The sequence below is a fragment of the Hyperolius riggenbachi genome, chromosome 10, assembly GCF_040937935.1.
Source record: "Hyperolius riggenbachi isolate aHypRig1 chromosome 10, aHypRig1.pri, whole genome shotgun sequence".
NCBI lineage: Eukaryota > Metazoa > Chordata > Amphibia > Anura > Hyperoliidae > Hyperolius > Hyperolius riggenbachi.
The window spans coordinates 248707212-248734261 of NC_090655.1; the positions used below are offsets into that span (position 1 = coordinate 248707212).

Here is a 27050-nt window from a genome sequence, read left to right on the forward strand (position 1 = left end):
TACACAAGCCAGATCCCCCATGTCTGTGAGTGTTCTGAGCATGCACAGTTCACTAAGACTATAACTCCTGCAGAACACTCCTGGCAATGGTGGCACGATGGAGAAGGTGCATGGCCTGGAACAGTGCATGCACAGTAGCCCACACACATGTAGACTTCACAAGAGTACAGTAGATCAGATCGAAGAGACATCAAGGAAGCTGACGGACTACAGAGGGCTGGAGAAAACCCCAGGTAAGTAAAAATCCATTTCATCAGTCCATCCCAGGTTTACTTTAAAGTTGTATTAAATTTAAAATATGAGAATCTAAAAAAAAGTATTGTGTTACTGGTAATTAGAGTAATATCTATAAGACCCTGTCTTACCATTGCATTTTTTTTAATTGTTCAAATGTAGAAAACATTCTATGCTGTACATTTTACAATGGTTATTTTTTGCCTTTGCCAAAGAGGCTGTTTTCTTAATTGTGCTGCTAGTAAGATATAATTACAGTCACTGTAGGGAGGAAGGAGTGTATTGGGGGATTTTTTCATACTACAAAGCAGGGTCTTTTTTCTGACTCCAGAGAAGATATTAAAGTGGCCCTGCTTCCTCCTGCAGTGACTGTAATTATATCTTATCAGTGGCACAATTAAAATAACAACCTCATTGGCAAAGGCAAAACATAAGCAGTATAATTTTTTTTACATTTGCACATGTGAAGAAAATGATTGTAAGGCTGGGTCTTATAGATATTACTCTAATTAACACAATGCAGTACAGTGTTTCATTTTGTAGAGTTTAATGCTGCCTGAACTATAATATCATCGGGGGAATAATGCGAGTTGGTGATAAGGATTGCTCCTGTTTTCACCTTTGTTTTCTTCTTGTTACTGTAATCTATGTTATTTTTGTCTGTATTATTTTACTGTTTTTTCTTTTTGATTGTATGGCAAATATGGAATAAAAGACCACACCTGTGTTCTCCATTTGTGCTTAAAAACTGTTGATTGCTCCACTGTGTAATCTTTGGAGTAAATGGTCCAATCCCTTTAAGGAAGTCCTCCGAATAGGTGGACACATGCCCTGCCCCCAACAACAGACTTCACCTCTCCAAGTCTCAGGTGATATCATGCTGTAGCATAACCTGAGAGACACAGAGACAGGAGTCCTCATCCTGATACTGTGATGTACATTGCATAGATACTGCCCTGAGAGGTGCTCAGCTTTTTAACATCAACCCAAAAAACCAAAGGAAGGTGGCTGTGAGTGGCAAAACACATTGTGAATACAAGTTCTTACTACTGCATTTATCGTCTATGTAAAGTGTGCTCCCTTCTCCTCTCACTCACTCCCAAGGGTGCCTTTCTCCCAACTTCAGGGCACACTGTGGGAGGAACTAGAGACATGGGGCATTTTGGGGGTAGCCGGTGACACCCTACTGGAGGGCTCTGAAACTCTCACAGCCAGTATTATTGCATATGCTTTAGGTACGCTACTCTCCAGGTATGTAATATTCCCCTGCCAAGCATACATTGGAAGATGGCAAATAAAGATGGTCTGCACTGAGCAATACAGTAAACAGTGTGGACATTACACAGCTGCTGCATCTTCTAGTGTGAGTGAAATGGGTCACTAGAACTGTGAGTCCACGTAGATTGGCAGGTTTAGAGAAGGAAGGGACACCGCAGGTTTCTGGCCCACCAGGGAAACCAACATGCCATCTCCCATTGAAAATTGAGAAAGAGGATCCTTACTTTTATTTGTCTTGCAGATATGTCATCTCTTCTGGCTTCTGCATAGTTAGTTTCACACTGTGTCAGGAAGTTCCTGTTTAACCAATAACAGTTAATAATAAATGGGTGTCAAGCGCTCAGATTAGTCTATAAATCTTATATCAGCAGCCTGGCAGGGTCACCTCCAGAAGAAAACGCTAACAGGATAGGACGTAATTCTAACACGCGGAAAGCCATTTTTGTAAACCAACCGTGGGGAACGAACGGTAGCGGAAGTGCCGGGACATACTGCGGGGAGTAAGCAGAGGGTTTAACTGCAGTATTAGCTCTATATTGGTCCTGTGCGCATAATCACTTCTATAGATACTTTGAATAGTGGTAATCATTAACAAACTGTTCCCGTCCCCTTCTTGCACCTCTGACACTGTAGTTGCCATTGGCAGGTTTTGGTGCGCCATATCAATTGTTATGTATAGAATGCTTGGGGAGCCCCATTGTAAAACTTGCATCGGGGCCCACAGCTCCTTAGTTACGCCACTGGCGTCTGGCCAAGTGTCTCTCCACTGTCAGTACAACTCCACCTCCCAACGTGTCTAGCTGGTCCAATCAGCTTTTCTGACTGCATCATGCACTATAGTGAGCAGGCATCACACCAGCTGCTGATCCTGGTAATGAGCAGAACTGGGAATCAGTGGTGCTCATCATGAGTGACTCATGATCACGAGCCATTTTTTGCGATCACGAGGTCATAATTGGTATTCGTGATCACGAATGCACTCGTGATTGCACTTGTTACCCGATTCCTGATCACGAGTTACTCGTGGAGCCACCCATGCATGCTGGAAAAAGCCGTGCGCAAGCAACTCCATGCTACTGTGCAGGCGCAAGCCTCCTACAGCCATGACTGTAGGAGGATGTGGGAAACCTCTGGAGGATCCCCTATGGGATGCCTGGTGCTGCACTAATGCTGCGCCAACATCACAATTAAACGTGGCTATGTTAATATGATGTCCAGTCTTGATACTCCTTAATGCTTGTGTGAATCTACCTTAAAGGACACCTGACCTACGGTAAGCACAATTCATCCTTTTCCTCATTCCCTTAACAACCACCCCCCAGTTCCCATAATGTGAGTTTTGGCTAAACTCATATGTTCAGACGGGAAGAGGCGGGATTGCCGCGATGGTCCCTCCTCTCACACTCCCATTCCCCCCTATTAAAGGGAGTGAATGGGGAGAGGATGAGGAGGGAATGGCAAGCTTGCCTCTTCTTTATCTATAGATTTTACTAGCCAAAAGTCAGATTTTTCAAGGAGTGGTTATGGGGACTGGAGGAATGAGGAGAGGAACGGACAATGCACACAATTATGTGGATCTATTATGAACATACAATGAGGCAAACTAGTATTTGATCCCCTGCTGATTTTGTTGCCTTGAACAGGAATTTAAATCCTTCACAGCATAGTGTGTTACTAATTGCTCTCTTTGTGACTCTGGTCTCAGCTGCCCTGAGATAATTAACCAATTAAGTACCAGTGGTCTCTGCCAGTGACCGCTGGTACAGAAAATTCAGAATTCCGACGAATTGTGGCACATGCTCGCCACACGTCGGGAACCTGGGCCACCCACTCTGCCGTCTCTATGATGGCAGAGTGGGTGGCCCAGCTTCCCGACGTGTGGCGAGCATGTGCCACAATTCGTCGGAATTCTGAATTTTCTGTACCAGCGGTCACTGGCAGAGACCACTGGTACTTAACTGGTTAATCCTGTGAGCCGGTCAGGAGCCGCTTTTATTGGCTCCTGACCATGTCTATCAATGTAAGCCAATGGGAGTTGCTTACATTGACAGACAAGGCCAGAAGCCAATAAAATCGCCTCCTGACCGGCTCACAGAGCGCTGGCGTCATAGAGACTTGCAGGGCGAGTGAGCTGTGTCGGGAGAAAGCGGTGAGATAGGCGGAAGCAATGAAAACGGCGGATGCGCGCAGCTGCGGTGAGTTGAAATCTACGCCCTGCCAGCCATCAAAACAGGACGTAGATTTCAATTAGCGTCGTTTGAAAGTAGTTAATAAGTTCTCCCATGTAGTTTTGGGCTTTTACCCCCAGACCAGACTGAAGGCAGTTATTTTGTGTTTCTTCCATTACTGTTGTCACCTTCTCCCCAAGCTGATTGGCGATAGTCTTATAGCCCAGTCCAGCCTTGTGCAGGTCTACAACCTTGCCCCTGACATCCTTGGACAGCTCTTTGGTCTTCCCCTTGGTGGCTAGTGTAGAATCTGATTGCTTGCTTCTGAGGACAGGTGTCTTTTATACAGGTCCTGTAAAAAGCTTACAGAGGGTGCCCCTAATCTCAACTTGTTACCTGCATACAGTGAAGACACCTGGGAACCCCTGAAATCTTGTGGCTTGATTGAGAAGAACCACATACCTAATTCACTCATTACAATGCACATCAAGCTCTGACTTTGGGGCACTGCTTTTATGACAGTTCTTTTGTTGTGATTCTGCCTTTAACAGCTAAAGTAAGCCTACCATTACAATCATAGACTGGTCATTTCTTGGTCAGAGAGCAAACAAGCAAAATCTGCTGGGGATCAAATACTTATTTCCCTCGCTGTATCTCTGTACTTACCTAAGTTTGCTTTTTCTCAGGTCAGGTGGGCATTAGGAAAGGTCCTCCCACCCCCCAAAAACCCCCGTACATGACTTCACAGGTCACCTGACCTTCTCTCCAAATGGAGGTTCTTCTCACCACACTGCACACTTCTCTTTGTTGAGCCACTCCCACCATTAGGACATAATTAGGCTTTTAATTACATCCCCTTCCACCATAACCCCCAGGGCATCCCAGTAAACACAATGTTGCATTTCACAATGCTGCTCCTCTGTTCTGAGACACATCACTCTGCTCATAGCCACTCCTTCTGCTATTAAGCAAACAATGTACAGCAGAGTCTCATGCAGCACAAATATTGCAACAGAAACAGCAAACATTAGGAGGATGACCCTGCGCTTGGGAGCTTACAATCTAAAGTAAAATAAGTGCATCTTTATTTACCTGGGATTTCTTCCAGCCCATAGAAGTCTCTGTGTCCATCACCACAGCTCCACTGTCACCCAGTCTTCTGCTGTCCCCACCATATTGGCTTTTGTGCATGCGTGAGTGCCCATAGCACTGCACCAGCGCAGGTGACCACGAGTGAGGCGTCCACGCACCCACGCATCCTATAGAATCTGTCAACTCATTTTTATAAAGAAACGAAAAATGCACATGTATTAGCATGCAAGCTTCTCTAAGTCCATTTCGCAGAGCTGGGACAACGTCCTCCATCACCCAAGGCTGAGACACCAAAGTGCGCCCCTCCATAACTCCCTCCCACCCCAGCCGTCACACTAATTGCTATTAGACTAAGAGGTGGCCTAGGGCCCCCAAACCCCACCAACACCCTAATCTCTTATTATCTGGCTTGCAGCCACTGCCCTGTATTCCCTTTTCCTATTTCTCTCTGCTTCAAACACAATAGGGGACTGATAGCTGAGTGAGTTGTGCGCCCCCTCCTTCACTGCGCCCTGAGGCTGGAGCCTCTCTCGCCTCTGCCTCGGCCCGGCTCTGCCATTTCGCAAATATAAAATGTGTTATTTTTATCAAGTTCTGTGGAACATGTAATACAGTATATTCTTCAATTCTGAATCTACATAAAACAATTCATAATTTATTTTCTTCAATTCGTTTTTCAAGCTTTATTTTTTTGATAACCAAACAGCTTTAGAGAACAAGGAAAAAGTCTAAGCCACGGGATTGTTTGTTGCTTGTTGTAAGGTGGTGTAATGTGGCAGGGCATAGCACAAGGCAGAATCGTAAACTCTGACAAAAAAAGAACTACAGCAGGCTGCAGTGCCTATATTTTCCACTAGGGGGAGATCTTGGATATAGCAAGTGGAACGCAAAGACAAGAAGGGGGTGGAACCTACAGACAGGAAGTGAAAAGTGGGAGGAAGTAGAGAGGAGCCATTGCTGGTACTGGCAGCAGAGGAGGTAATGTGATAAGATACAGGTAGTTCTGAGAATTTATGAAATTATTTCTCTCTGATGAATTCTTAATTTTTCATCCAGGATGACCCTTACTATTTGTGGCAGCAGTATATAGAAGAACACAAGGACCTCTACAAGGACACCATGATGGAGAATCATCTGCCCCTCACATCACCGGGTAAAAAGAGGCTTTAATTTCTTGTATAGGAGAGAGCAGTATGGACAATGTATTCAGTCAGTGTGCGTATGTTTCTTACAGATGGATCCAGTAACAGAAATCCACCAATGAGATGTACAGGTCCTCTTTATTCCCAGGACTGTACACATGAAGATCCCACCACCCCCCACCATTATCAGGTAAGTAGAGCAATGAAGGTCTATGCTATGAAGACAGCTTATGATTGCCAATATATAGATCCTACAATAACTTGCTGATGTGAGATTTTTGTTTGGAATAAAGTTGGCCATAAAATATAACAATTTTAGCGCTAGTCTAGTTTAGGGGACCCAGCAGGAAACCTCATAGGACTCAGTTCTCCTATCAAAGTACCCTGTTACAGCATAAAGCATTGTGATTGGCCGAATAATGTGGGTGTAGTTTACTACAGCCTATCATAAACCTAGCAGTTCAAGAGGGTGCTGTCCCTCCAATCATGTTAGTAGTATTTCCCTATGAGGTTTTCTGTTGGGTACCCTAATGTAGATTAGATTTTCAAATTCTGTTGTCAATATACAGCCAAATCGATCACTCTGATAGAATCGGCTAGAAGGCAATAAAGCGGCCAGCCCAAATGATCAGTTTCCATCAAAATGGAGCAAGTGAAGTGTGGCCCGGTGTTAGTTGAGGAGCAGAAATGCTGACATCAATCCAACAAACGTTGATTCCGGTGATACCTACAATGAAATGACTAACTGTACATGGTTTATTGCAACCTTTCCAAACGTTAAGTTTCTTATTCAGGCATTATACAGAACTGGATTAGAACCGTACAACGTTTGTTGGTTTGTTGTCTGCATTTCAGTCTGGATGGAAAATCTAGGTCAATCGGTGGTGGGTCGAGAGCAGCGGCAGATTGACAGCCCATAATCTTGCACTGGATCAAAAAGTGCAACACTATGGTTAGATAGATTTTTAATAGATTTAATTCTGAAATCTATTAAATACAGTATCTGTTCCTAGCGTGTGGCACACATCAGACAGAGTCCTGTCAGATTGACAGTTGTCTGGGGCCTTGAGAGAATCTAGGGGCCTGGTGGATGCTAGCCCCACCAAATCTTACTAAAAAAGCCAGGTGACCATCAGCGGTGGGCTGTCGATCTGCCGGTGCTCTCGACCCGCCACAGATAGACCTAGATTTTCCATTGAGACTGATATGCAGACATCAAACCAACAAACATTGATTCTGGTGATCCTCCACAATCATCTCGTGTCCTTCTGGACCCCACCGCTGCTTGCGAAGACTTTCTGTTAGTTCACTTCGGTGCTCACCTTCATGCGCAATAACAACTTATTGCGCAGGTGTGACCGTGCTTACGCAGGCACCGTACAGCCGCATTTATACACAATGGAGCATATGGAGCACACACCGGAGCATATGTCCGTAAAGCTCTGGTCAGATATATTCAGGGGGTCCATGCATGGCAGTAGTGACCTGGACTGTCCCGAGTCTTCTCTCTACCTAGGATAGTATCTAACACTCCTTGCCCTTGGCCAAAGACCTTTTGGCTGGAGCCCTGCCTGGTGCAAGGACAGATCTTGACTCTGAAGTGGTTACATGAGAGAATTCTTTTCATGGCTTACCTCCAGCCATGTGACATTTGACTATCGTGTATCTATCACCAAAAGCCTAAAGGACATCATTAGCGAAAAGGTACCAATTGCTCTGACAAATACCAGGATGTCTATTTAGAATTTTTTAACCCCCATGCAAGTCTGACACCACATGTGGCCATAACACTGAACTGCCTGCATGGGTTACCATATTACCCTATAGTTATAAATTCTTGCAAATCCAAAATTACATTGATCATATTTTGTTCTTAACCCAGGATTGAACTTGATCCCAATCAATAACTGATACCCCCTTTCCCATGAGCTATATTTACCTTTTTCGAGACTAGATCATCAGGGACATCTCTATGTCTGAAATTGTGCTGAACCCCCTTTCACTGTGTGATGTCAGGGCCATGGCTCTAATTGTAATTGGAAAAATTGGGAGACCAAAAACCATATCCTCAATGGTGTCCCAGAACACCAATAATATAACCATATAAGTACAAGGATATATAGTAGAAAAAATATTTTTGAAGAGACAAAAAAGTTTCGGTATGATCTTAAATTTTAATGTATCAAAAAGTTTGTTTGTATAAACAGAGTTCACAAATCTTCAAACAAATTAATCTTTGTAAACAACATCCCATTATTCCGTACAAATGACATATGTTGAAATATGCAATTGTTTAAAAAGGCGACAACGTCGACTTGTTTCAGAGTAACCTTCTTCAGGCCTTCACAAACAATTGTAAGAGAGTGGCCACTCTCTCCTGGTACATCTTGCCTGTGTGCTGTGTCCAGTGTTAGTCTAAGTGGTGTTTCCTGGTTTGATTTTGTTCTGTATATTACAGATTACAATTGTTTGTGAAGGCCTAAAGAAGGTTACTCCGAAACAAGTCGACATTGTCGCCTTTTTAAACAATTGCATATTTCAACATATGTTTTTGGTACTTGATAATACAAGAAGTAAGAAGCCGGCACCATCTGTTTCTTCTGCTCTTTTATTGCATTAAAGCATAGACATATTCCAGCAAAAGTAGTGCAACGTTTCAAGGCTACACGCCTCTTTATCAAGCTAAGCTGGGAATGACACTTACATAACAATCATACATGTATTTATACTAGTCATGGATGGCAGCAGCCAATAGAATTCAAATACACTCGTACCAATCATAATGGTCCTAGTATTGCGGACCTGATGGGGAACTTTGATGCTGCTAACCTGATAGGATGCTGAGTCTGGGAACCTCCCATCTGGTGTGTCCCTCCTGGCCACCGGCTCGAAACCTCCTTTGTCCGCCTCCCAAAGTAGGTTTCGAGCCGGTGGCCAGGAGGGACACACCAGATGGGAGGTTCCCAGACTCAGCATCCTATCAGGTTAGCAGCATCAAAGTTCCCCATCAGGTCCGCAATACTAGGACCATTATGATTGGTACGAGTGTATTTGAATTCTATTGGCTGCTGCCATCCATGACTAGTATAAATACATGTATGATTGTTATGTAAGTGTCATTCCCAGCTTAGCTTGATAAAGAGGCGTGTAGCCTTGAAACGTTGCACTACTTTTGCTGGAATATGTCTATGCTTTAATGCAATAAAAGAGCAGAAGAAACAGATGGTGCCGGCTTCTTACTTCTTGTGTTGCTGATTGATCCAAAGTGCTGTTGGATCGCTGGCCGGGCACGTCGATTTGAAAGCCTTACAGAGTGTGCAGTCACACAATTGCATTTGGTACTTGATAATGGGATGTTATTTACAAAGATGAATTCGATTGAAGATTTGTGAACTCTGTTTTTACAAAATAACTTTTTGATACATTAAAATTTAAGATCATCTTGAAACTTTTTTGTCTCTTAAAAAATATTTATCTACTATATATCCTTGTACTTAAAGGGCCATGGCTCTGACAGTTTCCTGTCCCTGAACCTCACTGCCTTCTGGGAAATAAGACCTGTATCTAACTGCCAAGCCAGCAGTATCTCCCCCCGTGCATATATATATATATATATATATATATATATATATATATATATATATATATATATATATATGTATATATTGCTGGCGGGTATGTTTATAGATGAGGGCAGTTGGTGCTGTCTGTTTTTTTTTTTTTTTTTTTTTTCTTGTCTGGCAAGTAGTGAAGATGATGACCTGCAGGCTCATGGTGAATCGAACAATATAAACCAATTACACTCATTTCTTCATCTATCTTTTAACTTCTCACTTCTCAGCGTATTGATTTCTTTTCTTCCCTGCTACTTACTTAATCCTGTGTCTCCCACTGGAGCAAAGGGCCTCAACAAATGTGTGCCACTGGTTTCTGTCCTGGGCGATTTTTTTTTATCTCCGTCCATGTTGCCCCTGCCTTCTTTATTTCTTCCTCTACACTTCCCTGCTACTACCATTTGGTAAAGTTCCTCTTTAAGAATGCACTTCTATCCTATTGCGGCTTTAGGGTGAAGATCTGATTGTTCTGAAAGTTGAAGTTAAAGATGAAGAAGAAGAAGAGACATATGTGAGGAGCGATCAGCAGTCTATGGAGGAAGATGAAATGATGAGGACAATTAAAGAAGAGGAGGAAGAAGAGATGTATTTGAGGGATGATGACCAGCAGTCCATGGTGGATAGTGAAATGATAAAGAAATTGAAAGAGGAAGAAGAAGAGGCGTATGAGTGGAGTGATCTGAGGTCTACAGAGGAGGTTGTAGTGATGAGGACAATCAAAGAGGAAGAACTGCCTCTACATATCAGCGCAGGTAAGTACGTAAGCGCAGTGTTAGTTATAATCCATGTCTATTATATTCAACGGAAGGTCTCTGACAAATAATACCAGTGCACAACAATTAGAATCGGGTGGCCAACGATTAAATTTTAGCGCCATTTAGAGTTCTGAGGAGAGATTCCGGTAGTACAGATTACAGTGTCCACAACAGAAAAATAACCTTCTTCTCTTCTCGTGCTATGTCAAAATATACTTTATTGGTGGCATACAAAAATCCCAGCAAACATCATAAGGAACCCTCCCCTTTAAAACCATTAAAACCAACTCTGGTAGGTACATGGAGCCATATTATTCATATCATTTTCCTCACCCCACTGTCATAGTGATGGTTACTCTCAAAAATGATCGGCCAGCCAAAGCCTATGCAGATCACTTTGGTCCACCACACACTATTTGACATCTGTGGGCCCACAGATATGAATAATATGGCTCCATGTACCTACCAGAGTTGGTTTTAAAGGGGAGGGTTCCTTGTGATGTTTGCTGGGATTTTTGTATGCCACCAATAAAGTAGATTTTGACACAGCACGAGAAGAGAGAAATAATACCAGTGACCTGGCTTGCAGGTGCTTGTCCCATGGTGGAGGAGGGGTGGGGCGGGTGACTCTGCAGTGTTGTGGGGCAGTTTTGTGAGATGTCTTGGTAGAGAAAAATGAAATGCTCTTTCTGTGAACAACAATGCAACCTTTGTGGAATAAATTCTATGCTGGCCTCAAATCCTCATCTCATTATTCACAAAGTATTGTTGGTTTTTTTTCATCACATTTGATGTCATCTATGGGATGTAGTGGATGCTGGTAACTTAGCAATATGGAGATATATAGGACACAGCACATGGGGGTCAACAGGAGCAACAGAGGAGTGATTCAGGTGAATGAGGAGGGGAACAATGATGATATCACAGCCATGGATGTGGTTCATACTTTGGCATTGTGACAACAGGGACTAACTTCACATCTTGTGTCATCGAATGGAGACGCATCAGTGACACCTTTATGTTCCATGGATTTGGTAGGTATACTGTAGGCTAGAGACTGTTAGGAATAGGAACTCAACTGGTTCGCTGTGGGTGTGTGCTTGTCCTGCATGTTCACGTTATGCTCTTCATTGACTTGTTAGGTGGAGAACTAGCAGGAGAGTTGCTGTCTCCAAGTGGCAGCTCTAAGTTTGCATGTGGAAGCTATAGCCATGAAGCCAATTCCTTCTTGCTCACTCTGGGCTAAGTATTGTCTTGTTGGGCCTGATTTCCATGTGTTTTCTGATTGGGTGCTGCTCACATAAAAATTCCTTCCTGCCAGCTCTACTCCCGTGATAGTGGTTAGTTACTAATTAGCAAACTTTTAGGTTTTGTTCAGATTGCTTTTCTTTTGTGACCTTTGCCTAATCCTTTGACTTAGTGTTTGACTGCTGCTTGAACCAACCCTTGGCATGGTTCTGGCTTTGAGTTTGGCTAACACCTGGAATGCATACTCATCTGCAGGGCCGGATTTGTACTTTTTACCGCCCAAGGCCCACTGTCACCAGCCGCCCCCTCCAACTAACAGCACCCCCCAATCAATACACAAGTGCAAAACACAATCCCCTCCCCCAGCAAACACATATCTGTAACAAAATAAATCTTCTTACGTCACACCATTCCAGGACTGGGTCCCTCTCTGGTTAAATAAATCACTTAATTGTGCAAGCATGGTCATGGGCTACCATATCCATACTGGGCATGTGGAAGTCGGGTCTGCGCATGCCCAGTAGAACTAGGTTGCTTAGCATTTTTCCTCCGCAGCATAAAAAAATGGGGGGGGAGGGTGCGGCGTGCGCAGCGCCGAAAAATGGGTGTGGCCATGACATTGTATGGGCGGAGCTAGCATAATGATGTAACAGCGAGGCATAAGAAAGCAGTGTTTACGCCATGATGTGGTCAAATGAGGATTCGCATCATGGGTATGCAGAAACTGTGTGATGCTACGTAATAGTATACCGTAACCTCAAAGCAGCAAACATAGCCAACTATGACCATTAAAAAATAAATGCAGCAACAGCTACCCCAGACACCTGAAAATAAACACAATGTGGGCAGCATGTCAGCAGAAAATAAACGCAATAGGCAACATGTCAGCATAAAATAAACGCAATGGGCAACATGTCAGCATAAAATAAACGCAATGGGGCAACATGTCAGCACAAAATAAACACAATGTGAGCAACATTTCAGCACAAAATAAACGCAATGGGGGCAACATGTCAGCACAAAGTAAACGCAATGGGCAACATGTCAGCACAAAATTAACGCAATGGGGCAACATGTCAGCACAAAATAAACACAATGTGAGCAACATTTCAGCACAAAATAAACGCAATGTGAGCAACATTTCAGCACAAAGTAAAAGCAATGTGGGCAACATTTCAGCACAAAGTAAACGCAATGGGCAACATGTCAGCACAAAATTAACGCAATGGGGCAACATGTCAGCACAAAGTAAACGCAATGTGAGGAACATTTCAGCACAAAATAAACGCAATGTGAGCAACATTTCAGCACAAAGTAAAAGCAATGTGGGCAACATTTCAGCACAAAGTAAAAGCAATGTGGGCAACATTTCAGCACAAAGTAAACGCATTGTGGGCAGCATGTCAGCACAAAATAAAGCAACCTTTCGCCTGGAAAAAAAAAGCATTTACTCACCTGACAGAAGTCTCCGGCCTCTGGCGTGCTGCTCCCGGGACCATCTTGCTCCTGCACTGCAGTCTCCCGCGCTGACAGGCAGAGCAGGGCTACGGGAAGATGGCGCCCGAAGCCCTGTACTGGAGAAACAAAAAGTCTCCAGTACAGGGCTTTGGCAGCCATCTTCCCATAGCCCTGCTCGCCTGCCAGAACGGAAGAGTATGCAGCCTGGAGCGGGGCTGCGGACAATAAACTGGCACGGCGTCTATAGATGCCGCAGCCAGTTCATGCAGATACGGTGGCCAGAGTCCCGAGGCCGGGATGTCCCGTAGCTAAAAGCGGGATGTTTCCCGAAACATCATGCAGCCTGGGACAGCAGACCCCGAAGGCAGGATGCGTCCCAGGTAAAGTGGGACGTATGGTCACCGTAATTCAACTGTCCGGCCAGTGTGCTTCTCCCATCTATGTGCTTCATCATTGTAGACGCCTTATTTCCGTGGCCTGCTGGCATGTACATACTCATATGCTGCTGGGCTAGGGAGATAAAGGCAGATAGAGCACAGAGAAGCACGCCAGACAGGTAAATGCGCTCCTCTGCGAATATGCTGCAGAGGCTCCAGGGGATGACTAATCACTTTGGGGGAGACAAGGTGGTCTACACCAGCCAGCCCTAGGGGGATACATAATACTATATGGAGGAAGGGCATGCTTGGAACTGTAGTGCCTCTATAAAGGGCGTGGGGCTTGCAGGCAGCTATGGTGACCCTATAGTGGAGGATGGGAATGTTGGCAGCTGTGGTGCCTCTATGGTGTGGGACGACATGCTGAGAGGGAGGGGGGCAAATACTACCTTGGAGGAAAGGGGGGAGGGGAGGGTGTACACACAAGCATGCAGCCACACCAGCAGATACTTACACGCATGCAATCACAGTTGAAGAAGTTTCGGAATGTCAGGAATCCGATCACCCAGCATCATGATGCCTCTTCTGTGCACCATGGAAGGCTCCCTGCACACAGGACCCTGCTTCTCCCCATCATGCGAGTTCCAGTCCCGATCAGCTGAGCTAATCAGCTGATCTCTCTCTCCCTCCCCCGCCGTGCTATCACTGTCATCCTGCTTCGTTGTCGGGGCTTAGAAGGGCCAAACAGCTGCCGTGGTTCTATCTGTGCACGGAGATCGCTCTGCCTGCTGCGCCCTGGGGGTTTCGGATCTGTGTCAGCCGACAGCCCCAGCACGTGGCGAGACCTCCGTGTAGCAGCAGAGCTTGTTCCTTCCCACGTCTGTTCGCTGCTTCTGGCCGTTATGTTCATATCAGCTGATCAGATCACGTCAGCCACGTGCTGGGGCGCAGCAGGCAGAGCGATCTCCGTGCACAGAACCACCACAGCGGTTTCCTGACTCATCTGTAGCCGCCCGCTGACTGCACACACAAGGACAAGCTGCAGTGTGCAAAGCGGTCGGCTGTGAAGGACTGGACTGTAAGAAGAGTACATGTTGCTGGTAGCTCCCCACCCGCCCCAAGCTATCTTCCGCCCTAGGCAGTTGCCTAGGTGGCCTGCCCCTAAATCCGGCCCTGCTCATCTGATCTCCTGTGTATGACCTTGGACTGTTCAACTATCCTTCCTGCCCATATCCTGTGTAGTGCGGTTCTGGAGTTACTTCTGCCTCCCCTGCTTCAGTTTCAATACCTTTTGCACCTAAGGCCTGTGCGTAACTGAGTGCTGGGATGCACAGTTGTCCCTCTCCTGAGTGTGGACGTGCTGCATAGGGTGAAAGAGGCTGTAGAGAAGATCGGGGTATTGGGAGTGAAGGAAGACAGGAGATCTGTTAGGCCATACAGAGATGGGAATGTATAGAACTCTGCACTGAACTACAGGGGAATGGAATCCTGACAATCCCCCCTGCCCCCCCCCCCCCTATTTAAGTACTGGTATGTTTTATCGTTACAATCCAAAGTCTTTCCCACCATCCACCACAGTGTGCAGACCTTCCACTGCTCCTCTAGTCTACCCCATGTTCCCACAATCAAAGTAACCCTCACTACCTGTACTCCTCTATTATGATCTCTGTTATTAAACCACTACCCCATACAGTGCTTCTCATAGTCCTTCTCCCATATAGTGCACTGACTTTCGCAGACATCCTGTTATGTTTATCTGAGTTCTATTCCTATTATATTTCTATGTTGTCTTTAGAGTACCCACTTATGTGCTGTGAAGACCAGACTGCCAGACCAACATACATGACTCAGAGCAAAATTTAAAAGGACCTGGGCTCAAAACTCACACTTATCCTATATTAGACATGTGACAAATAGTAGATGTGCTCATTGTATGTATAGAATGTGGATGCATCTACCGTTAGCATAGGGACCCCTCTAGGAGATTGGCCTTGATGCCAGCAGAGGGGCTTAACCAACATGCCTGTTGGATATGTGGCACCAGCAATCTCATTTATTTTGGGTTGTTGTGTTGGCCACTGGCGATCTATGAGTTTTGAGCCCGGGTTCCTTTACATGTTGCTCTGTGTATTTGCCCAGCCTTGTGAGCTCCTCATATGATGGTTATCGGTCTGATGGAGCGACTACCATTTTTTTGCAATATACATGACTGATGACTGCAATACCTGGAACTTGGATGTATTGTTACTAATCAAAACCTTTTCCTCTCAGATGGCCAGAATATGAGGAGCCCCTCAGAGGGACGTCTTATCTCCCCTCCAGATGATGCTGCAGAAGATAATGACGTCACACAATGTTCTCCAGGAGGAAACCCCATTACTGGAAATACACATCACAGACTTTACCATGAGGAGAGATCACCAGATCCCTCTAATCCTGAGGAATCTTATGATAGATCCCATCCTGCTACCCCAAATACCCATCCAGGAGGTCACAGTGAGGAGAGGTCACATGACTCATCTGATTCTGAGGAACCATGTGGAAAATCTCGTAGTGTCAGACATGGAGGAGATGAGATGTTTCCATGTTCTGAATGCAATAAATGTTTTACCAGGAAATCACATCTTGCCACCCATCAGAAGGAGCACACAGGGGAGACGCCTTATTCATGTTCAAAGTGTGGGAAATGTTTTAATTCTAAAGGGAATTTCCTCAGACACCAGAGAATTCACACTGGTGAGCGTCCATTTCCATGTAAAGACTGCGGGAAAGCTTTCATTAGGAAAAGTTACCTGCTTACACACCAGAGAAGTCACGCAGGTGATCGTCCGTTTTCCTGTTCAGAGTGTGGGAAAAGCTTCATTTGGAAAAGCCACCTTCTTACACACCAGAGGAGTCATGCAGACGATCGTTCCTGTCACTGTTCAGAATGTGGAAAAGGTTTCATTTCTAAAGCAGACCTTCTCAGACATCAGAGAATTCACACAGGCGAGCGGCCTTTTTCATGTTCAGAGTGTGGGAAAGCATTTATTCGCAAAGGTAACCTTATGGCTCACCAGAAAAGTCACACAGATGATCGTCCTTTCTACTGTGCAGACTGTGGGAAAAGATTTATTTCCAAATCAAACTTTCTCAGGCACAAAAGTATTCACACGGGTGAGCGGCCTTTTTCCTGTTCAGAGTGTGGGAAAGCTTTCATTGAGAAAAGTCGCCTTCTTACACATCAGAAAAGTCACACAGGGGATCGGCCTTTTACATGTTCTGAGTGTGGGAAAGCTTTCATTTCTAAAGCAGATGTATGCAGGCACCGGAAAATTCACACTGGTGAACGTCCTTATACTTGTTCTGAGTGTGGGAAGGCTTTCATTAGGAAAAGTCACCTTCTTACACACCAGAGAAGTCACACAGGTGAGTATCTTCTGTCCTGTTCAGAGTGTGGGAAAGGTTTCATTGCTAAAGCTGATCTTTTGATACATCAGAGAAATCATACAGGTGAGCGGCCTTTTACATGTTTAGAGTGTGGGAAAGGGTTCACCAGTAAAGGAAATCTTAACCGACACGAGAAATCACATAAGTGAAAGGCATTTTTCATGTTTGAAGCACAAGAAAGGTTCCTGGTGTAACTAAGTGTTTCTTAATGGACATCTATCATGAAAAAATTAAAATACAAACATATAAATGCAGTGCATTTCACATTAATAGTAAAATGCACTGTAAGTAACTTTTATCCTGTGTTGCTGTCACTTACAGTAGGTAGTGAAAATCTGACATCTGTCACACTTTGGACTAGCCCATCTCCTCATGAGAGATTCCCGGTTATTTCTTTATATACAAAAGTACCTGCTGAATGGCAGTTGCTCGGTCTAACTGCCAAAATAGTTTTCGAATGATTAGGGAGTATAGCCAGCATCTTCGTATAGATCCTTGCCAGGGAGAGACTTTTTAAATGAAGTTAATATTGAGAATCCCCCATGAGAAAACGAATTAGTCCAAAATCTTTCAGATTTTTACTACTTACTGTAAGTGACGGAAACATATGACAAAAGTAATTTTATAGTGCAATTGTTAGATGCATTTATACATATTTATATGTATTTATTTTAAATGTTTCTCATATACACGCCTTTGGATATAATGTTTCCTGTTCAGAATACAGGAAAGCTTTCATTCCCAAGTTTCACCACTACTGTCGTACACAGCAGAAAAATCATATGAGAGGGCATTTCTTGTGGTGTTCAGAGTGTGGGAAATGTTCTCTTCATAAAGACACTCTTTCTCGATGCGAGAGGATTCCTTCACATTGGCAGGCATCATGTTTTATGTTCAGAGTGCTGGAAGAGCTATAGACACAAATACAATCTAAATAGAAACCAGAAAATGCATGATGATGACAGAAAAAGGGGTTGATCCAGCAGCCAGAATAACAAGCGCTGCTTCAGCAGTGCTAGTTAAAAACAATTAGCGGCCGCTATGGAGGCTACACTTGCTCCTTGCAGCGTAGTGTGCCTTATTTTGTTACTATGTTATTTACTATAGAAGCGGCTGCGATAATGAAGTATCATGGTTGCGATACTTCACAGAGGCGGCCACTATGTAACCTTTTCACCTCCCCCAGCAGGAGTATCTATGACCCTGTATTTACACAAATATAAACAAATACAAACACTTGGTTCTGTTTCTATTTTTAGAACACACTAACTCTGTATCTCCATCTTTTGGCCAAAAAGTAAAACCACATCCAAATACCCTATTATACACCTTCCCATAGAAAAATGAAATACATTTTCATTATTTTTAAAAACCCTTCGAGGTGAAATGGTCTTTAAAGGAGCATGCGTTGCTATGAAAGCAACGCACGTAACAAAATAAGGCACGCTACTTTGCAAGGAGCAGGCATAGCCTCCATAGCGGCTGCTAATTGTGTTTTTTTTACTTCTAAAGCAGTGCTCATTATTCTGGTTGATGAATCAACCCCAATTTGAGTTAAACCCTGATCTAGCACTAGATGTTGCCTGTGCAGTATCTCTGTTCCATACACAGTACAGACTCATGCAGGAGGGATCAGCGTATACAATACTGTGCAAAGGTTCCAGACTGATGTGGCAAATGCAGGCCATACACCTCTCGATCTCCCACCAGATCGACAATTCGATTCTTCTCGGATTGAATCTGATCAGAGAGGGATCTTTTGCCTGCCCACACACAGACCGATGTCCAACAGAATTCAGCATCAAATCTATCGGAAATTGTCCTAGCACCACTGCCTGCTGGGCCGCCCCACCATATAATGTCCCCCCCCCTGCTGGGACCGTGATGAGTGTTGCATGCTCACCTGTCACGTTGTCGTGACTCCTGGTCTCACCTGTGTCTGGCGTCTATTTGAATTTCCACAATCAGTGCCTGTACACCGTGACACTGTCGCACTTAATGATGTCAGTACATGCAGCGGTGTCACGTGATACAGGCTCTTAGTATCAATTCAAAAAGACGCTGGACACAGGAGGGAGTGTGACAGGTGAGCATATAGCACTCACTGCATCTCCAGGGGCACACATACACTTGGAGGGGGGGGGGGGGGGGGGCTGACCGGGGGTCCTTTGGTTATTGGGAAATTGAACGCTGTTACCATCACACTCTCGATCAATCGCTTGCAACCAAGATTGTCCAGCAAGCCTGATTGATACTTTCAACTGATTTTGTCTGGCAATCAAACAAATAATTGATCAGATGGCCATGTTGGGATGCTTACAATGGAGTAATGTATGGACATCCTAAGAATGTTTTCACAAACAGAGCTGTTAATATTTTATTTTTGCCAGTGAACAATGCAAAATGAATGAGCAGAAGACTAAAAATAGTTTGTGCAACCACCCTTTGCTTTCAAACTGGCATTAGTTCTTTTGCTTACGATTATACGCAGATTTTGGAGGAACTCAGCAGGTAGATTGCTCCAGACATCTTGGAGATCTAAGGAAAACAGCAAATGAAGTGTAGGGTACCCCTGACTTTAAAGAGGAACTTTTAACCCAGGATTGAACTTTATCCCAATCAAAAGCCGATACCCCCTTTCCCACAAGAAAGCTTTACCTTTTCTCAAACAGATCAGCACGGGCGTCTGTAAGGATGATATTGAGTTGAAACTCCTCCCACAGTGTGATGTCAGGGCCATGGTCCTGACAATATAACTCTTTAGCCTACCACTTTGTTAGTGGGTGTGTTATAGATAGAGACAGTTGGTGCTGTCTGCCAGCAGTAAAGATGCTGACCTGCGGGCTCACCATGGATCAAACGACAACCTAAGAATTACCTTGGTGATTTAGTATAACTGCCATGAATCCTGTTGCTGTGCTCAGTCTTGCCGTAGTATATGACCTGTGACAGGAAATTGCCCTCCACAGCTCAGAGTTTGCCTGTTCCTTACCCAGCTTTATGCTTCCTACATAAGTGCCTTTGTTTCAGTTAATGACCAAGTTTCAGCCTACATATGAACATTATGATCATTAGCACCTGTTTGGTATAGTTAGTTAATCATACACCTGACTGTGATCCTACAAAATCCCAGACCTGTGCAAGTGTACCTATAAGCGCAGATGCTGGTTTGAAGACAAAGGGTAGTCACACCACATTTTGAATTACAGTAGAATCTTGTTATAGTAAACCCTGATATAGAAAACCTCTGGATATAGAAAACTCAGTCCTCAGGTCCCAGCAAATGCACCTGTATAAATATACAATGTATGACCAATTCTGATATAGTAAACTTCTGATACAGTAAACTACTTTGCCTGGTCCCTTGAAGTTTACTATATACTCTACTGTAATAAGGATTTATCTCCGGTTAGCTCACTTTGCATTTTATGAAGTAAGAATAAACAATTATTTGTGAAAGCATTCTTAAGCCTGGTACACACTTTCAATTATGATTGGCCAATCATGGACCAATTTCCATCATTCTACATGGAAGTGGTAAAATTGGTCAGTGAATGGCCAATCATAATTGAAAGTGTGTACCTTAAGACTTTAGCATGGCTCTGTATATAGGGCAATTGGTATTTTACCTTCAATATAAAAAAAAACAAAAACTGCTCATTCTCATTGACTGACGTCCAACAATGGTATAATAGTTGAACCTAAAATTACTAAAATAGATGTTCCGGAAATGTAGACTTGCACTTAAAGATAGACTCCAACCAAGAATTGAACTTTATCCCAATCAGTAGCTGATACCCCCTTTTACATGAGAAATATAATGATTTTTACAAACAGACCATCAGGGGGCGCTGTATGACTGATTTTGTGCTGAAACCCCTCCCACAAGAAGCTCTGAGTACCGTGGTACTTTTGGCAGTTTGTTACAATGTAACAAGGTTCACAGACAGGAAATAGCTGTTTACAGCTGTCTCTAACAGCCAAAACAGCTAGCAGCAGCTACATAACCTGCACACAGTAAAAATTTCACCATGTAATAAATGTCAGAATGTAAATCGGGGAGAGGAAAGATTTTACAATGAGCAAACACTGACTAAATCATTTATACATAATTATTGTAAAAATGAAGCACTTTTTTTATTACATTATTTTCACTAGAGTTCCTCTTTAAAGGAGAGATCTTGAAAGCGTCACACACACCTCAGCTTTCTTACATGTTGCATTTCCGATCAATAGGCAACCTGGAGCCTCTGGAAGAAAATATTCATTGATGGCTGTAATGATTTTCTGTTACCTCTGTGTCATTCTCTCTTCTTGTTGCTGTAAGCTGTGGGTTTTCTTCTGCATTATTTGACTTTGTTGTTTCACTGTATGAAAACAAAAGATGAAATAATAAAACAATGGATCGGTGTTTTTCCTTTGTTCCTGAATTCTGTCACTTCTCTGGTGGCTTTATTCCCTAGAAGGACGCTGCAATCAGTTCAGGGGGTCATAGGCTCACCCCTATAACAAGCCTCACCTTTTCCACAGTGTTTCATTTTACCCTAGAGGAGACTGAAGAGGTGTGTGCTCTGACCAGTCTTCACTTGACATATATACCGGCTGCCTCAAGTCTATAGACTAATTAACAATGACATTTAATTAAAATGGCAAGGCGTTTGCCCGCTGCATTCGCCTAGCAGAATATGCAGGATCTAAAGCTACCTCCCTGCCATTCCTGCAGGAGTTGGCCCACGCAAAATACTTTGCTTCTCAAAAAGGGCGCCATGTGTAGGCCTTCTTGTACCCCCAAGAAATGGGGGGCAGCGCAGACACCCCCATAAAGCATCTGCGCGCCCCCCCCCCCTCGCCTATCCATTGGTGTGGTTGCACTTCGCACCCAGGATGCACATTGTGCACTAGAGGTAAGCAAATAATGCAGAAGTAGGGAGTCTATTTTTTTTTCTTTTTTTTTTCTTTTTTACTCAGATCTGAGTAAAACAGAAGTAGGGAGTCTATCCTTTGGGGGGCAGCATGGGTGGTCCCCCCGGACATCGGCCGCGTCTGAGGGGTACGTCCATGTTCTCTTGCTCCCCCCAGGGGCAGTTACGGCGCTCCCAGGCAGTGGATGCCTTGGGGTGGTGTTTGTGCAGCCCCCCATATCTTGGTGGTACAAGGAGGCCTACACGTGGTGCCCCTGTTGAGATGCAATGTATTTTGCGTGGGCCAACTCCTGCAGGGAGGTAGCTTTAGATCCTGCATATTCTGGTAGGCGAATGCTGCATGCAAACGCCTTGCCATTTTATTTAGACGAGGGTCAATTTCAATTAGTCAATTGACTTGAGGCAGCCAGTATGTAAGTCCGGTGAAGACTGGTTAGAGCACACACCTTTTCACTCTTCTCTAGTATGCATTGTTTTATCTCATGACATAATGAAAGAGATAAGACACGTGACGTCACACAATACGATATACAGTACATGGAAGCTGAACCCATAGGAATATTTTATCTCTTCCCCTTTGTGGTCAGCCTCACAGGGGTTGGCTGGTGCTCCGGCCTCCATCACACTGTGTTATGTTTATCCCATACATCTGCACATACTGTCATATGACAAGAAGAGAGGTACAGTGAGGGAAATAAGTATTTGATCCCCTGGTGATTTTTCTTGTTTAACCTCTGACCAAGAAACGACCAGCCCATAACTGTAATGGTAACTTTATTGTAGTTATGAGATAGAATTACAACAAAAGAATCTTCAAAAACCCAGTACCCCAAAGTCAGAACTTGATGTGCATAATGACAGAATTAAGTATTTGATCCCCTATCAACCAGCAAGCCCCCCCCCCCCCCCCCCCTCTATACTACATCATTGGGCTAAAGGTTGACCCTCTACATCACGGTCAGCAGACACATGGCAGCCAATTAGGCTACACTCCCTCCTGGAGCCCCCCCCCCCCCCCCCCTTATATAAGGCAGCAGCGTCGGCCATGTTCTCACTCTGTGTTGCTGCAGTATTAGTGAGAGAAGGGAGAGACATTGGAGAGGTAGGGAAAGCGATAGGAGGTCTGTTAGCTTGCTCCTTGCTGATATTTGTTGCTGGAAAGCACCACCAAAACAGCTCTTTTGAGAGCTAATGTTCTTGTGATGTGTTTTTTTTTTTTTTTTGTGTGTGGCCCACTGACACTGCATATACAGCCCTGTCTGTCGCAGCTGGCCCTTGCTAACTGCTATACTGTGCCAGGCCCAGCACATTCAATGCCTAGTGTGACTGCTGCACGCTGTTTTATATACCAGTCCGTGCATACCTTTCACTGCATCTGTGTGTGTGACAGCTGCACATTGTATTGTAATACCAGTCACTGTATACTTTTCACTGCACCTGTCTGTGACAGCACACAGTTTTATATATATCAGTCACTGCATACCTGTTCACTGCACCTCTGTGTGACTGCACGCTGTTTTATATACAATTATGTGCATACCTGTTAAATGCACCTGTGTGACAGCTGCACATTGTATTGTAATACCAGTCACTGTATACCTTTCACTGCACCTGTGTGTGACAGCACACAGTTTTATATACCAGTCACTGTATACCTGTTCACTACACCTCTGTGTGACGTAGTTGACTATTTTACCCCAAAAATAAACTCTTGCTTAGCTGAGCTTCAGGCATGGATGAATGATAACTGGTTGAAACTGAATGCTGACAAAACTGAGGTCCTGTTTGTCCAAAGCCAGTGCTCGCCATCAAAACAGCTCTATCCTAAAGCAACACCAATCAGGATTGGGAATTCAGACATAAACAGCTCCAACCTTATGCGCAGCCTTGGCATACTAATCGATGGGGAATTGAGTTTCAGAAACCAAATTTCATCTGTAGTTAAATCTTCCTTCTTTCATCTGAAGAACATTGCAAAGATTAAACATCTGATTCCCCCAGAGGATCTTCAAACCCTAGTCCACGCCTTCATCACATCACGGCTGGACTACTGCAATGCCCTTTATGCTGGCCTCCCCAAAAAGGACCTGCGTCGTCTGCAATTAGTGCAGAATGCTGCTGCCAGATTGCTAACAAACCAGCCTCGCCACTGTCACATTACACCGATCCTTCGCTCACTGCACTGGCTACCAGTAGAATGGAGAATACTCTTCAAGATTGGACTGCTGACATTCAAATCCCTGCACAATCTGGGCCCTGGATACATGAAGGACTTGCTGAAGCTGCACCACACCTCTCAGAACCTCAGATCAGCAAGTTCTATAAACTTGGTCACTCCCAGAGTGCACCTCAAAAAATCTGGAGACAGAGCCTTCTGTCATGCTGCCCCTACTCTTTGGAACTCCCTACCACACCCAGTAAAGACAGCACCATCCCTGGAGCTATTCAAATCCAGACTGAAAAGCCACCTGTTTAGCCTGGCATTTCCAGATTTATAAAATTCTTCCTCTGTACCACGATGGTCGGAGCCATGCTTATGCGCTTTGAGTCCCACGGGAGAAAAGCGCTTTACAAATGTTATTTGTTGTTGTTGTTGTTAACACAGAACACCTCAGCTTCCGCACGGAACTGTGACATATCTTCCTCCGCAGCCACCACTGCTACTACAAGCACCACATCAGCTCCATTTGACACTTCGCAGGAGTTATTTGGGGGGGAATTAACTGATTCACAGCCATTATTGTTACAAGATGACGGCGCTAAGCATGTTACATCACCACCTCATATGTCTGAGTTAGGCGTCACTATGGACGTAAGGTGTGAGGATGATGAAGTACCTGTTGTTGGTGTAGTTTTGGAGATGTCTGATACAAGCAAAGCTGTGGAGGATGATGATGATACTGTCATGAATGTCACGTGGGTTCCCAATAGACAAGATGAACAGGGGGACAGTTCAGAAGGGGAGTCAGAGAGGAGTAGGAGGAGAGGAGTTGCTGAAAGAAGCAGGGGAAGCTCGTTGTCAGAAACAGCTCGTGGCAGTGTCCGGCGGCATGTATCGCCACCTATGGACAGCCAGCCAACATCCCCATCAAGGTCAGCTGCTGACGCCACCACCAAAGTGCCATCATTTCCAGGGTTTAGCGGTGTGGAAATTTTTTGTGTGTCTGCCTCGTGCCATCATTTCCAAAGCTCAGCGGTGTGGACATTTTTTGTGTGTCTGCCTCAGATGAGAGCAATGCCTTCTAACCTATCTGCCACCAAAAATTGAGTCGTGGAAAGACCAAGACCCACGTAGGCAGGGGCGTAGCAATAGGGGTTGCAGAGGTAGCCACCGCATCGGGGCCCCCCGAAGGGCCCTTCCTCAACTACCGTATTAGCTCTCTATTGGTCCTGTGCTCATAATAATCACTTCTATAGATGCTTTGAATAGTGGTAATCATTAACAAACTGTTCCCCACCCCCTTCTTGTACCTCTGACACTGTAGTTGCCATTGGCAGGTTTTGGTACGCCGTATCAATTGCTATGTATAGATTGCTTTGGGAGGCCCCATTGTAAAACTTGCATCGGGGCCCACAACTCCTTAGCTACGCCACTGCACGCAGGGACAACTGCCTTACAAAGGCAGATGATGAAAAAACAAAAACGGCAATGGGATGACCACCTGAGGAAAAGCAGCACACAACAGCAAAGCCACCCTAAGCCTCCTCTTCCTCCTTCAGGTGCAACATATTCATCCGCTTTATCCCGTGCACCTTCACAGCCACCCTCCTCCACTCCGACTCTCACCTTGAGCGGTTCCTGCTCCTCTGCCTACAGGTGTCCATGTCTTTGAGCGGAAGAAGCCAATGTCTGCCAGTCACCCCCTTGCCCGGCGTCTGACAGCTGGCTTGACGGAAGTGTTAGCTCGCCAGCTGTTACCATACCAGCTGGTGGACTCTGAGGCCTAGTGATGCTCAAATACCCCTTTTTAAAATTCGAGTTTGGTCGAATTCGAATAGTAAATTATTCGAGGTCAGTCGAATATTCGAGTCGAATAATTTTTACTATTCGATTCGACCTCGGACTTCGAGCTCACTATTCGAGTCGGTATTCGAGCTCACTATTCGAGCTGACTATTCGAATTGGCCTTAAATAGCTTCCAACACTTGTTTTGAGGGTGAATGATGCAAGAAACATCTTTTTTTCCAAGTAACAACAGCAAGTGATTATGTGGGGATGTTCCTTTAAAAAAAAATGTGGAAAGAGAAGTTGTGTCCTTAATTTTGTTCAGTAGTGTTACTGTATATACTTGTTCTTCTTCTTCTTTATCTTTCTTCTTCTTCTTCTAGATCTTCTTCTTCTATATCTTCTTCTTCTTCTTCTATATTGTCTTCTTCTTCTTCTTCTTCTTCTTCATCTTCTTCTTCTTCTTCTTCATCATCTTCTTCTTCTTCTTCTTCATCATCTTCTTCTTCTTCATCATCTTCTTCTTCTTCTTCATCATCTTCTTCTTCTTCTTCTTCATCATCTTCTTCTTCTTCATCATCTTCTTCTTCTTCTTCATCATCTTCTTCTTCTTCTTCTTCATCATCTTCTTCTTCTTCTTCTTCTTCTTCTTCTTCTTCATCATCTTCTTCTTCTTCTTCTTCTTCATCATCTTCTTCTTCTTCTTCTTCTTCTTCTTCTTCATCATCTTCTTCTTCATCTTCTTCTTCATCTTCATCTTCTTCATCTTCTTCTTCTTCTTCATCTTCATCTTCTTCATCTTCTTCTTCTTCATCTTCATCTTCATCTTCATCTTCTTCTTCTTCTTCTTCTTCTTCTTCTTCTTCTTCTTCTTCTTCTTCTTCTTCATCTTCTTCTTCTTCATCTTCTTCTTCTTCTTCTTCTTCTTCTTCATCTTCTTCTTCTTCTTCTTCTTCTTCATCTTCTTCTTCTTCATCTTCTTCATCTTCTTCTTCTTTTTCATCTTCTTCTTCTTTTTCATCTTCTTCATCTTCTTCTTCATCTTCTTCTTCATCTTCTCCTTCTCCTTCTTTTTCAATATCGTCTTCTTCTTCTTCACGTATTTCTCTTTTCAATTTTTTTTTTTAAAGAAATGCAGCTATTTTTGAGCGTAACAAATAGCTGGTGGGCGCACGCATGTTGGAAGCGCCATTGTATGTGCTCCCTGGCAGTGGAAACACAAAGACAGCAGGAGGTAAATTCAGCAGCAGGAGGAGGAGGATGAGTGTGTGGCAGCAGGCAGTCAATGAGGCAGGCAGCTCGCCGTGACATAATAGCCCTGGTACCTAGCGGTGATACCAGGGCTGTAAATAAACACAACAGGAGGTCCCAGACAGCGGTCGTGCAG

General features: G+C 44.2%; 1 protein-coding gene across 1 annotated transcript in view; it reads left to right on the forward strand.

The window, feature by feature from the left end:
- The window catches only part of LOC137537061 (zinc finger protein 850-like), a 32767-nt gene extending 14532 nt beyond the window's left edge, over positions 1–18235 (forward strand). Inside the window, exons 5-10 of the mRNA XM_068259207.1 lie at positions 74–233; positions 5710–5750; positions 5829–5925; positions 6007–6104; positions 9980–10280; positions 15638–18235. Of these exons, the coding sequence (XP_068115308.1) occupies positions 74–233; positions 5710–5750; positions 5829–5925; positions 6007–6104; positions 9980–10280; positions 15638–16944 (2004 nt within the window). The 3' untranslated portion in view covers positions 16945–18235. The remainder of the gene's footprint in view (positions 1–73; positions 234–5709; positions 5751–5828; positions 5926–6006; positions 6105–9979; positions 10281–15637) is intronic.
- Positions 18236–27050: the final 8815 nt, after the last annotated feature.